A 14302-nucleotide genomic window follows, 5' to 3' on the forward strand; every position below is an offset into this window, starting at 1 on the left:
AGCAAGTAGTAGAGAGACTCTTTGAACAGAAAGAAGATAGTCAATTTGGAGAAATCCTCAGGCACATCATAGATCTTATTATGAACAAGACAAGTTCTTCTGGAGTAAAACCAAGTGAACATCATGTGTGTGGAGAAGTCGTCATTGCTGATTCATTCCTAGCCATTCCCTAGCAGCTCACACTGGACACAAAGCACATGAGTATCAGAAACATGGAGAGAAGCCACATGAACATAAGGAACATGGGAAAGCCTTCCATTATCACCAATGTTTGCAGAAGCATGAAAGAACTCACACAGCAGAGAATCTCCATGTGTGTAAACAATGTGGAAAAGGCTTTAGTACATCTAGATACATGAAAACACATGAACGAATTCACAGTGGACACAAACCCCATGTATGTAAGCAATGTGGAAAAGGCTTTAGGTTTTCCAGCTACATTAGAATCCATGAACAAATTCACAGTGGAGAGAAACCTTATAAATGCAAGCATTGTGAGAAAGCCTTTTTTTTTCCCAGTTCCCTTCAACAGCATGAACGTATTCACACTGGAGAAAACCCTATGTATGTAAGCACTGTGGACAAAGCTTTATGCATTCTTCCTCCCTTAGAAGACATGAACGAATTCACAGTGGAGAAAAACCCTATGTATGTAAGCAATGTGGAAAAGACTTTCCTTTTTCCAGAGACCTTCAAAAGCATGAACAAGTTCACATTGGAAATAATCCCTATGCATGTAAGCAATGTGGGAAAGCCTTTCCTATTCTCAGTTACCTTCTGAACATGAACGAATTCATAGTTGGAAGAAAACCCATGTGTGTAAGCATTGTGGGAAAGCCTTCCTTTTTCTCAGTTTCTTTCCCAAACATGAACGAACTCACACTGGAGAGAAACCTTATGTATGTAAGCAATGTGGAAAAGCCTTTAGATCTTCCACTTAAATTAAAATCCATGAACAAATCCACAGTGGAGAGAAACCTTATAAGTGCAAACAATGTGGGAAAGCCTTTTGTTTTCCCAGTTGCCTTCCAATGCATGAACAAATTCACAGTGGGAAAAAACCCTGAGTATGTAAGCAATGTGGAAAAGGCTTTAATTCTTCTAGTGAAATTAGAATACATGAACAAATTCATAGTGGGGAGAAACCCTATGTGTTTAAGACAGGTGGAAAAGCCTTTCATTCTTCCAGCTCCACTAGAAGACATGAACGAATTCACAGTGGAGAGAAACCCTATATATGTATGCAATGTGGAAAAGGCTTTAGTTCTTCTAGTGACATTAAAAGACATGAAAGAATTCATAGTGGAGAAAAACCCTATGTGTGTAAGCAATGTGGAAAAGCCTTTAATTCCCCCACCAACCTTAAAAAACATGAACGAATTCACAGTGAAGAGAAACCCTATACATGTAAACAATGTGGGAAAGCTTTCCGTCATTCCGATTCAATCAGAAAACATGAAAAAACTCAGCACTACAGAAAACCCCTATGTATGTAAGCAATGGGGAAAAGCCTATAGTGATCCCAGTCTCCTCAGACATAAAAGAATTCACAGTGACATGAAAACATGCATGTGAGCAGTGTGTGCAAGCCTCCAGTCATTCGTCCACCCTTAGAATACAGGAAGGAATGCACGCTGGAGAGGAACCCTGTGTGTGTGTAAAGAAAGCAGCGAAGCCTTCACTCCATCTAGTTACCTTCTCAAACAGCAAGGAACTCACAAGTGAGAAACTCCATAAGTGTGAGCAATGTGAGAAGCCCTTTCTTCTCAGATTCTTTCCACGGCATGGAAGAACATACCGAACAGAAACCCTGAATACAGAAAATCGGAATTCTTTATTATTGCATGAATTGGCTAGCACACATGAGCAAGCAGGTGCATTAACTTGTATTGTTGCAAAGGACATGGGTATACTTGTTGCCGTGTTGCTTCAGTGTACCCATGTGGAGTATCATCCTTCCAGTCTGGATTGAAACCCGTAATAGAAGAGATGTGCTGTGTTGTTTATTTGGTTCATATGTAGGAAATCACTCTGGATTAAAACCCTGTGACTGAGAAAAATTCTAGAAGAGGGGTGTCAGTTGTAACATAGTTTCAGAGGCCTTTAAAATTCCTCATGTAGCAGAATCCTATACTGGAAATTGCTATCTGTGAAGAGCTTGGTGCAAAATAATTTGGTTAGAAGACTGGAGAAATTGTGTTCCCTGGAGGAGATTTCCCAAACTTCTATTGCGTGCACCACTAGTTCATTTTTCAAGTAGATCTCTGCACGGTGTATTTCTGATTTGTGTTCTGGAAATAAAGATTGAAGTGACACACTTCTGGGAGTTTTCTCTAGGCTGGACTATGTGACTTTGATAGGTAGCATATTTTTAATCAAACCAGGTAGTAAGCCTTCTAACATTTTGAAGCATGTTGGAACCAAAGCAAATTAATGTGTATTTCTAATATGACATTAGGTTTAATTTCTGTGTAGTTTTTAAGTAATTTTTGGTAGTGGACCACTGAAGAATTAGGTTTTGGACATTACTGCAAATTTCTTCATGGCCTCACCCAATGGGGTATGCATCCCTTTCTATTTATGTATACATACAGAGAAATGTATATGTATACGTGGGTATGTTTCTTTTCATGGATTTTATATATTTCAGTTTGATGGGATGTTTTCTGTACTTTTGGTACATCATAATTATGCAAAATGGTGAAATTCATTTTTACATATTTGTAAATGCCCATGATATAGCAATAAATGTATATTTTCTTTAAATCAGATTTCAGTGCATGGTTTAGAGTTTCTTAAACGTTTTAAATTAATTACAGATTAACATATATCAGCTTTTTCTCGGAAACATTGGTAGTATTATGATGGAATCCTCTTTTTTGTAGTAGAGATATACTTCTGAGAGGAATGAAATTCTTTTTCCGTGGGATAGCAATTTTGTTGAATACTAAACTGAAGTTACACTTCCATGTTGAATAATTACAGCTCTCATCTGTGCAACATTTCTTAGATCTCAAGTCCAGGCAAACTCAGATTCTTGTGTCAGCCCTATACACTAGTTTATGATTCAAAGAGACTTTTCTCATTTGTTTGCAGTTTCTGACCCTGAACCCAGGGCCTCACATTTTCTAAGTACTGAGCAAATCCACAGTCCTGTTTATTTTATTTTGATAAACTTTCTGAGTTGCCCAGTGTAATGTGTAATTTGCAATCCTCCTGCCTTATCCTCCCAGGAAACTGGGATTTTAGGCCTGTACCACTCAGAACAACTTATTTTTTTGTTGTTGTTGTTGTTTGATTCATTCTGTTATTTTTTCACCTTCCCCCCCAGAACAACTTAGAGACATTTGACTAATGCCGGAGAAGGGTTTAGGACTGGAAGAAAACAAAACAGGCAATAAAGTGCCTTTTTTCCTGAAATGGATTTACGTGGTACTTTGTCTCACATTCCAGTTTACCTGACCTTCCTCAGTCACATTTTTAGCACAAATGATGCACACATGACACAGGCGGGAATGGGAAGCAAACCTCGGGTCACCAAGCTTTTCTTATCTCAGTATTTGTGGCAGAGTTCATCAGTCCAACGCCTGGCATGGCTCATTTTGGGAACAAAATGGTAGTGGGCCGAAGCAAGGGTCTGGGTTATAGAGGCTTCGTTTAGGGTGGGACACGATGTTAGTTTTGGGCTTTCATTGTATTGGGGTCAGTGGATTCATTAGAGTGGACCAGGAATGTGGACAGAGAATATCCTCTGGCTTATTGTATTGGGTTCAGCTGACCCATGAGGGTTGTTGGTCAGTTGCCAGGCAGGTGGGAGTCCCTTTTGAGTCCCTTTACTCTGGCTGAGGCCTGGGATTTGAAATGACAAAAGCTTATGGAAAATGTCCTTGGATTTATTCTCCATATCCTTCACAAAGGCATCTAGTTCTTGAAGATGAATTAGAAATATTTTATAGAAATCAGGGAGAGAATGAATCTATAACTATTGACTTCCAAAATAATTTTTTTTTAACTTCTCAGGTATTAGATAGTGTTAAAGTCTACCAGAATAAGCCACTACTTTTTCCAAGGGGAGACAGGTAATGGGAATTGAGCCCAGGGGTGCTTAACCACTGAGCACATTCACAGCTCTTTTTATATTTTCGGTAGTGGCAGGGTCTTGCTAAGTAACTCAGAGCCTTGCTAAGTTGCTGGGCTGGCTTTGAACTTGAGATCTTCCTGCCTCAACCTCTGGAGCTGCAGGGATTGCAGGCATGAACAGAGCACCTGACAGTGTATAAGACCATTTTAAACAGGTCATTTATTTTGAGGCATGTTGATGAAGGACAGACGAGTCTGGACACTGAGGAATCAGCAGGAAGCAGGTTTATTGTCTGCAGCCGGTCCAGAGTGGGGCTTTCACCCAAATCAATTCTTCCTTCTGAACCCTGAGTCCAGAAAATGTTAGATCTTTGTACCCAGTATGCAGGGGAGGGGGGCCTCAGGCTCACAATTTGCAGAAGTCTACATATAAGTAGGCTTTTAAAAATTTTAGTTCACAGAGTGCCTCCTCTCTAATTTTTTAAATTCTTATTCAGAGATTTTTACACACTACCACAAAAGCAGAAGCAACATCATGAAGCCTGTGGCCAAATTTAGTTATTGCAAGACAGAGGAACAGGAAATAGGAAGCATAACCACAATTGAACTCTTGCAAAACTTCTTGCTGATAGTCTAAGAATGGTTATGGTGGGGTCTCTGGAGAAACTTAATTAAGATTTTTGGTGGAGAAGGAGGTGCTGCTACCACTCCGCCCCTCAATGATGTGCCCCATAATTTAATCTTTTAAATTAAAGAGCATCATTGTCATCTTCTGGGCTTAAAGCCTCATATAATGCCGAAAGCTTTGCTGTTGTCCTTTCAACAGCTGCTTGCATTGTAGACCTAATAGTTTTAATGCACTGGGAGCCAAACTGATGGGCAATAAACAGGTGAGCAGCAGAATACCCACTGTACCAATGAAGCTCTTAAATCTACCAAGAGTTGCAAAGTATCCTCCAAATAGTGAGCTTGGCTCCCAAGCTTTAATGCCCTGCCAGCTTTGAACTGGCACATGAGCTAGTTTCCCTATGTTGCTGGCTTTGTCTTTAACTGCCTGTCCATTCTCATCTATTTGGATGCACCAGTCTGAGTTGTTGCACTTTCCACATACTCCCCCTTCCTCAGCCAGGAGGCAATCAAATGCCAAGCGATTTTGATACCTAGCTGCTCACATTTGGGTGTGTTGTGTGACTAGGAGGTTAAAGGCTGTGACAGTCTAATTAGTAATAACTTCTAGTACATTTTGTAAGTGAATAATCCTGTTTAGCAGTAAATAGGAGTTCTGTAGCTCCAACTGCCATCTTGTGCCCAGGTAGCAGGACCACACGTGGCAATAATCCTCTGGGGTGGCCAGTCATCTTCCCCCCAAGATTGTTGACCTCCCAGATCAAGTCCTTTCCCAAAGGACCTCTTTTTCCTTGGCCCTACATCCTCATACAAGGGAATCCCGAGGTCTTTTCCAGTTGCATTGGGCAGTAGGAAAAATCCAGGTTTAATAGTACCAATAGCACATGTTCCCCTCCAATTTGTAGGGAGGTGGGTATATGCCTTTTGCCCACAGATCCAAAATAGTTCATCACGTACTTTCCAGTTAGAAGGAGCTGGATTTCTCCAGAATTTATGGATCACACGAATGCCCTGAAAAGACCTGATTTGGTTAGTGTCTGGACAGGTACAGTTAAAAAGAACTCTTCTTAGTGGACTCTCTGTATATTAGACAATAAATGCCCAGCCAGCCTGGGTTATCTGCCCCAAACCAAGTAGGTATCTTTGGCCACCAGGTGGAATTCCAAAACAATATCCTATGACATGGGGTTTCAGGGACACTTTGGTGTGGTAGGGTCCAAATCTTCCAATACATTCTGCCAAATACTTCTGAAGTGAGGACCCCCAGCCTTGGGGCCCTTCAGTTTTTGGTTCCACATTGGTCTTATTCCATAGTAGTAGGGAATAAGCATCTAGACTTATTCCAGTGCAGGTCCATTCTTCACTCATGAGGGCTCCTCTGCAGACCCAACTGTTCTTAACTCCATGGTTTTGAGCAATTCTTTCTGCTAGGTCCAAAAAGAGATGATTTTTGTTCCCAAAGAAGAATGGTTCAGATTTGGGCTTAATCTGTCATATAGTTTGGCAGCAGGGCTAGGGTTTGTAGTGGGGCTTGGTGCAATTGATCTTGAGATACTTTATATAAAATTTTCCCATGTCAGAGACTGAGGGTCTCCCTGTCAGCAATACCAATAGCAAATTCCTTTGGTAGGGTTTAAATTCCCTGGGGAAGTTGTAGCCCCCTTACGTTGGGTTTGATCCAAGCCCTGTAGCCTCTTTTTTCTTTCCAGAGACAGTTATCCACCTATAGAATCTCTCTGGTGGGACAGGTCCCAAATATATGTTTTCTATCACCTGTTAGATATAATAGATCAATTTGACACATGGTTCACATGATTTCCACTGTTGGGTCAGGAGTACAGCAGAGCCCCCTAAGATTATCAAAGTAGACCAGACTAAATGATATACGAACATTTTGGTGAGCATATGTTAAATATTGCACGTTAACAAAGTCAAACTAATAACCCCAGAGAAACACTAGAAAATCTATATAAGCAAAATAAAAATGTATAAAGGAAATTTTGTTACCAAGATTCCAGTCATTAAGAGCTACCCATTATCAAACCAGTTGCAAAACCCAAATAGAGAACTATGTAAGTGACTGTAAGAAAGAGATGGCAATGCATTACAGCATAAGAACTGTCTTGAGAGCCTGAAAGAGTTCATTTGTCCTGGTGGTAAGTTTATCTTCCACCAGGCCCCCAGGTGACTGAAGTAGGGCTGTAGCTTCTTCCTCAAGCTTAGGGCTGTGCAGGCTCATGAGCCCTTGGAGTGACTAGAGCAGGGCTGATGTCCTTTTCTGACACTTCCTTTCTCCAGATTGGTCAGCTTCAGGGGTGCAGCAGGCTCTGGAGGGCATGCCCCATCCACAGCTGCAGGCTTGAGCCAGGTGTAGTGAATCTAGGAACATATCTCTGCCACTTTTACTGCAGTGGGGTGAATAAAATAACAGTGAATGGACCCTTGCAAAGAGGTTTCAGGGGCTGAATATTCCATTCTTTGTCCCAGACTGCATTTCCAGTCTTGAAGGCGTGTGGGTCTGTGGTCAAACTTACTGGCAACGTTTTCTAACCCATTGGGTGAGAACATGTAAAGTTTTTCTAAAGCCTGAAGCTGTTGCCTCAGTATTAATTCTCCTATTTCTCTTAAGTCTCCCTGCAATCCCCTGATAAGTGAGGGAGGCCTCCCATACATTATCTCACAAGGAAATAATCCAGTCCCCTTAGTGGGAATGGATCTAATTCTTACAATGCAATAGGGAGGAGTTCATTCCAAAGTAGGGGTGTCTCCTGACATACTTTACCCAATTGATCCTTTAAAGTCCTACTCCTCCTTTCAACTTTACCAGAAGTCTGTTGCCTGAGGGCAGTATGTAATTTCCATGTGATATTTAAACTCTTGACCAGTAATTGTGTCACCTCTGCCACGAAAGCTGGCCCATTGTGTGAGCCAGTAGTTTTTGGGATACCGAATCTGGGAACAGTTTTCTAGAGGAGCGTCTGGGCCACCTCCTTAGCCCTCTCAGTGTGGGCTGGAAAGGCTCCAACACAGCCAGGGTCAGAACACAGAAAAACCAAAAGATATTTGTAGGCCCTGAGCGTGAGAGTTCAGTGGAGTCTACGTCCAGGTCTTCAGAAAGTGCTCCTCCTATAGTTTGGATTCCTGGTGGAAGCCTGGGCCCCTGGCAAGGATTGTTGCAGGCACAAATCACATTGCTCACAGATCACCCAGGAGATGCTTGTGAGCTGGGGGACATAGAAATGCTGGCTCAGAACAGTCTCAAGTGCCTTTGAACCGATGGGTGTCCCTGTAGAAGTCTGTGATGAAGCAGGGGCTGGAGTCTCAGGGATGGCTATGCAGCCATCAGAAAACCTCCACCCTCCACCCAAGAGACACCTTCCTTCTTCAGGCTTAAACCAGTTACTCTCATGTTGGGAATACTTTGGCTTCCTTTCTCTTATAGGGTCAGGCAGCTGGACAACATTTAAGCCTGGGACCCCATTTCCTTCCTGTTTCTTGCAGGCCACTAATCTGGCCTCTCTGTCAGCTCTCCAGTTGCCCTGGGCAAGTATGGTGTTTCCTCTTTGGTGGTCAGCAATGCATAACTGTACCTTTTCTGGGAGCCCACCCTGCACCCAGAAGATTAAGAAATTCCTGCCCGTTTTTTATGCCTTTTCCCCTGAGTTAATTAGCCCCTTCTCTTTATATAAGGCCCCACGTACATGAAGGATGGGGAATCAAAGGAATGAACAACGTATTCAATGAAATAATATCAGAAAATTTCCCAAACCTAATGAAAGGGAAAATTAAATACAAGAGACCTACAGAACACCAAATGCACAAAATTACAACAGATCACACCAAGGCACACTATAATGAAAATGCTTCACATACAAAATAAAGATAGGATTTTGAAGACTGCGAGAGAAAAGCATCAGATTACATATGGGGGAAACTAATACAGATATCAGCAGATTTCTCAGCACAGACCATCAAAGCTAGAAGGGCCTGGAACAACAAATTTCAAGTTCCAAAAGAACATGGTTGCCAACCACGAATCCTTTACCCACCAAAACTAACCTTCGGATTTGAAGACAAAATAAAATTCTTCCATGATAAACAAAAGTTAAAAGAATTTACAAATAGAAAGCCAGCACTACAGAATATTCTCAGAAAAATATTCCATGCGGAGGAAATGAAAAAAAACTTTGTCAGTCAGCAAAGGGAAAAACTATCTTAAAGGAAAAACCAACCAAAGGAGAAACCAAGTCAAGTTAAAAACCAAAAATAAGCCCAAAGCCTGGGAAAACAAATCATATCTCAATAATAACCCTGAACATTAATGGACTGAACGCATCAATCAAAAGACATAGACTGGGTTGGGGAGATAACTCAGTTGGTAGAGTGCTTGCCTTGTAAGCACAAGGCCCTAGGTTTGATCCCCAGCAACGCCCCCCCCCCAAAAAAAAAGACATAGACTGGCAGAGTGGACTAAAAAGAAAGACCCAACAATATGCTACCTTCGAGAGACTCATCTCACAGATAAGGACATCCCAGACTATAGGTGAAAGGATGGGAAAAAACCTGCCATGCACATGAACTCAGTAAAAAAGCAGGGGTTTCTTTCCTTATTTCAGATAAAGTGGACTTCAAGCCAACGTTAGTCAGAAGGGATAAAGAAGGACATTTCATACTGCTTAAGGGAACCATAAATCAGGAAGGCATAAAAATCATAAATATTTATGCCTCAAACAATGGTACATCAAACAAATGTAAATCAAACAAATCCTTCTCAATTCCATGAATCAAATAGACCACAACACAATAATTCTGGGTGACTTTAACACTCCTCCATCTCCACTGAATTGATCTTCTGAACAAAAACAAGCCATAAAACTCAATAACACAATAACTTAAACTTAACAGACATATACAGAATATTCCATCCATCAATGAGCGAATACACTTTCTTCTCAGCAGCACATGGAACCTTCTCTAAAATAGACCAGATGTAATGCCACAAATCAGCCCTTAGTAAATGCAAAAAAAAATAGAGATACTACCTTGTGTTCTATCAGATCATAATGGAATGAAATGAGAAATCAATGACAAAATAAAACAGAGAAATTACTCTAACACCTGGAGACTAAATAATATGCTATTGAATGAAGCATGCATAACAGAAAACATCAGGGAGGAGATAAAAATATTTTAGAGGTAAATGAGAATGATGATACAACATATCAAAATCTCTGGAACACTGTGAAAGCAGTACTATGAGGAAAATTCATTGCATGGAGTGCATTCAAGTAAAGAGTAAAAAGTCAACAACTAATGGCCTATATTACATCTCGAAGCCCTAGAAAAAGAAGAATAGATCAACACCAAAAGTAGTAGAAGACAGGAAATAATTAAAATCAGAGCTGAAATCAATGAAATTGAAACAAACGTAGCAATTCAAAAAATTGACAAAACAAAAAGTTGGTTCTTTGAAAGAGTAAACAAAATAGCCACACTAACTATGATCACCCACCGCCCGCGAGGACAATCACAACGCGTAAGCTCTTCTTCATCACAGGAACCAAAAGGAGGGCTGGGGATATAGCTCACTCGGTAGAGTGCTTGCCTTGCAAGCACAAGGCCCTGGGTTCGATCCCCAGCACCGCAAAAAAAAAAAAAAAAAAAAAAAGGAACCAAAAGGAGAGCTTTATTCCACAAGTCTCAGACTTATATTGAGAACATCAGCCTATCAGAGAGTAGACTACCAGGAAAGTCAGCCTATCAAGGAACAGTCTCCAGGCAGATACCAGGATCGCCTCATGTACAACAGCCAACCAGAGTTACTTCCTGAAACTTGTTTAAGAGTGCAGCTATGTCTGGCAAGCTGCCAGGCGCCATCTTAGAGATCAGGCCATGATGCCACTCTGGGGCCCTCAGAGCCCGCCCCTGACAACTAACAAAGAAGGAGAGAGAAAACTCAAATTACTAAACTTCGTGATGAAAAAGAAAATATCACGACAGACACCACTGAAATACATAATGTAATGAGAAACTACTTTGAAAATCTATACTCCAACAAAATCGAAAATATCAAAGACATGGACAAATTTCTGGAGACATATGATCCATCATGTTGGCTTAGGACCAGACTTGCTTAACAAGACCCCCCATAGCGGAATAAATAAAAGCAAGAATCAACAAAGGGGATGGCTTCAAACTAAAAAGCTTTTCTCAGCAAAGGAAATAATCAGTAATGTGAAAAGAGAGCCTACAGAGTGGGAGAAAATCTTTTCCACGCGCACTTCAGACAGAGCACTCATCTCTGAAGTTTATAAAGAACTTTAAAAACTTTACACCAAAAATACACAGAACCCAGTCAATAAATGGGCTAAGGAAATGGGCAGACACTTCACAGAAGAAGATATACAGGTGATCAAAAAATGTATGAAAAAGTGCTCAGCATCCCTGGTAATTAGGGAAATGCAAATTAAAAGCACCCTAAGATTTCATCTAACTCCAATTAGAAAAGTGATTTTCAAGAGCACAAGCAATAATAAGTGTTTGTGGATGTGGGGGAAAAGGCACATTCATACATTGCTGGTGCAGTTGCAAATTGGTGCAACCACTCTGGAAAGCAGTATGGAGATTGCTCAGATAACTTGGAATGGACCCACCATTTGACTCAGCTATACTACTCCTCAGTTTATACCCAAAGGACTTAAAATCAGCATACTACATAACACAGTCACATCAATGTTCATAGCAGTTCAATTCACAATATCTAGATTGTGAAGCCAATCGAGATGCCCTTCAATTGACAAATGAATAAAGAAACGGTGGTATATGTACACAATGGAATATTACTCATCCATAAAGAAGAATAAAATTATGGCATTTGCTGGTAAGTGAATGGAGTTCAAAATATCATGCTAAGTGAAATAGGCCAAGCCCAAAAAACCAAAGGCCGGAATGTTTTCTCTGAAAAGTGGATGATGATATATAACAAGGGGGGATGGCTGGGGGGCGGGGCAGAGAGAAGAATTAAGGAACTTTGCATGGTTTAAAGGAAAATGGGGTGTAAGAGGTGGGGGATGGAAATTTAGTAGAAAAACGGTATTAACCTATGCATATTTATGATACATGAAAGTTGTGAATCTACATTGTGTCCAACCATAGACATGAAAAGTTTTACCCCACTTGTGTACAATGAATCCAAATGCTGTGTGCAAAATTTTTTAAAAAATTCTTTAATTAAAAAAAAGACAAAAGGCGGGAAGAAGTCATGAAGAAGCGATGAAGCCACCGCCTCTTTTCAAATGGCTGAACTCTGACACTATGAGGCTCTCCCTTGTATTCCATTGTGTCCTGGCATAGTCTGGACAGATGTCCCCTTCTGAGGTGTTTGTGTGGGGTGCCATCATGGCACGGTGGTTTGAAACTGTGAGCACATTTGTGACCCCAATTATTGGGGGAGAAACAGTGAGGAGACAGTGATAGTTCTGAAAAGCCTGGATCAAACTGGGCTTAACCCATTCTGCAAATAGTTCAATGAGATTGACTCGAGTTCATTAAAATACGTTGGAAATTATAATTTAGAACTTGTCTATTATCACATTTACTAATACTAGTTAATATAGTTACATTCCTCATGCAATTATATAAGATCATATTATAGGTATTCCACCTCTGGGATGATGGAACATAATGAATTAAGTGCAATAATCCTTCAGGTGAGGTCATGTCCCAGCCCTGGAAGGAGGTGGGGCTGGGAAGGGCTGAAGCTGGAAACCATCCCTCGGGTTCTATTCAGCCAGGTAGAGGTTCGGTCCTGCTGTCGCTCAGCGTGCATGGGCGGGTCCTGGAACACTAGCCAATCAGAGTCTTGAGGTGGGCAAGAACTGTCCAATCAGAAGCGCAGCTGGAAGAGGGCGGAAACCCTCACCTTTTGAACAGCTTCCTTCCTGGTGCCGCCATAGTTTGCCCTGCGCTTATTGCCAAGAGCACCTTTAAGGTCCTCAGTCTGGTCACTGTGACCTCCGCCCTCTGCGCGCTGCGGCCGAGCCGGGAACCCCAGAACCCAGGCAATGGTGAGTGTGGAGGGCGTCGTTCCGGGAGCGGGAGCGGGTCTCCGTGAGTTGAAGGGACGAGTCGCTGTGGAAGGAGCCGGGGCTCCGGCGTTCCTGCGGCGTCTGCGGTTCGAGGCCCGCTGGCCGGCTCGGCCCTGGGTCCTGCGCGGCCGCTTGGCGGGGCCGGAGCGTCTGTGGGCCGCGCGGCCCCCGCAGCCCCCGCGTGTTCCCATCCGCGGTGGCGACGGGAGGTTCGCGGGAAGATTGGGACTCGGTGTGAGGCTGGCGCGGGTGCCCAGTGCGTCCCTGCCCGTCAGGGGGACCTGGTGACCCTGAATTCCGGAACGTTGGGGAGCCGGCTCTAAAGCCGTGCACCGTGTCCCCTTAGTGCCAGGCTTCTGGCGGCTGGAGGCGAACATCCACACAGATGTGTCCCCACCGTGCCACACGGATGGGCAGGGAGAGCAGCAGTACCCGGGGTGGTTGGAGGAGGCAGGTGCGCGCTGAGCAGTAGGAGGAAAGCCTCCGCGGAAGGTCTGCAGTTGTTTCAAGAGGTCGGAAAACGGCTTTTCCTTTCGAGAGGAAGACACCAGACGAGAAGTGGCAGGGGAGAGAGATGTGAGCGGTGTGATCACTCATTCCACACAGCGGGCCACAGTGCAGACCCCAGGTTCTCACTTACGGAAAGCAGTTTACCTGCAGCCCAGCCTGGCTAAGGTGACAGGATATGCTACTTTCCTCAAGGAACTGCCTGTTATCTGCAGGGGAAATGCTGATGAGAACACAGTTACCTGAAGGGGGCGAGTTTTGTTACCCTTACACCAGTCACATCCTGGAACTCGGGGAGAAAATTGGGATAATTTCCCCTAACCGTAAAATCTGTAAGAACTGGTTCCAGTTAGAACCAGTCACAATAGGCCAAAGTGACCGAGAGTTTTCATGGCAGTGGGCACTTAAAAGTGTGATGTCATCCTCCTGTTGGAAGTCAAGAGGTGACCACTCTGGAAACTTCCCTGCCCCCCCCCCCCATAAAACTGGGTTCAGGAGAGGCAAACTGTGCCTCTCCTGTCTGAGCCACCCACTCTCCCTTGAAACTATCCCCTTTTCTCTTCTAGTCCTTCTGATAAACATATCTGTGACTCTGAGCCACATGTCTGAAATCTTTCTGACTGGATCACAAAAATTGGGGTTTGAAAAGTGATGATGCAGGCTACAAAATCAGCTCCTACGTCTGAGAACAGTTTACCCTGATGTGAGCCTGTTCTTGGGATGACAATAAAGGAAGGGTGTAGGCTGAATCAGTGTGAGGGTGGTCAAAGTATAGGGACCTGAGGAAGGAGAAAAACTTAAGGAAAGTTTGATATCTTGAACTGATCATTTTTGAGATTTAAAAGAAAATGGAATTTCGGCTAGAGATGTTGTTCAGTGGTAGATCACTTGGGTTCTATCCCTAGCATCAGAAGAAGAAAAAAGAAAAGTAGGAATTTGGAAGTTGTGTGTCTGACCTTGTTGATTCAAAAAAGGGAAGGAGGCAGGATGCAGTGGCAGTC

The 14302-nt window shown here is 42.7% G+C and overlaps 2 protein-coding genes across 7 annotated transcripts in view; both read left to right on the plus strand.

The window, feature by feature from the left end:
• Positions 1-14302, plus strand: part of LOC124969514 (zinc finger protein 709-like) — a 109941-nt gene that overhangs the window by 84659 nt on the left and 10980 nt on the right. For 2 of the 6 annotated variants that reach the window (XM_047532486.1, XM_047532487.1), the window contains exon 1: positions 12614-12773. The exons of 2 other annotated variants lie outside the window; for them this stretch is intronic. Coding sequence is in view for 2 of the 4 variants with exons in the window: in XM_047532482.1 (XP_047388438.1) it covers positions 12771-12773 (3 nt within the window). In the remaining 2 variants the exon portion in view is untranslated. Of the gene's footprint in view, positions 1-12610; positions 12774-14302 lie in introns of those variants that run through there. 2 more of the 6 variants (XM_047532482.1, XM_047532481.1) reach the window with 2 other exon arrangements.
• LOC124969517 (zinc finger protein 844-like) lies at positions 177-2762 on the plus strand. Its single transcript, XM_047532490.1, has one exon. It carries the CDS (start codon positions 592-594, stop codon positions 1573-1575), a length of 984 nt encoding a protein of 327 aa, XP_047388446.1. The 5' UTR covers positions 177-591; the 3' UTR covers positions 1576-2762.

The sequence above is a fragment of the Sciurus carolinensis genome, chromosome 17 (assembly GCF_902686445.1).
Source record: "Sciurus carolinensis chromosome 17, mSciCar1.2, whole genome shotgun sequence".
Taxonomy (NCBI): Eukaryota; Metazoa; Chordata; class Mammalia; order Rodentia; family Sciuridae; genus Sciurus; species Sciurus carolinensis.

What these genes read in the sequence shown, in the direction of transcription:
- LOC124969517 (XM_047532490.1), top strand. Translation starts at nt 592, where the DNA reads ATGCATTCTTCCTCCCTTAGAAGACATGAACGAATTCACAGTGGAGAA.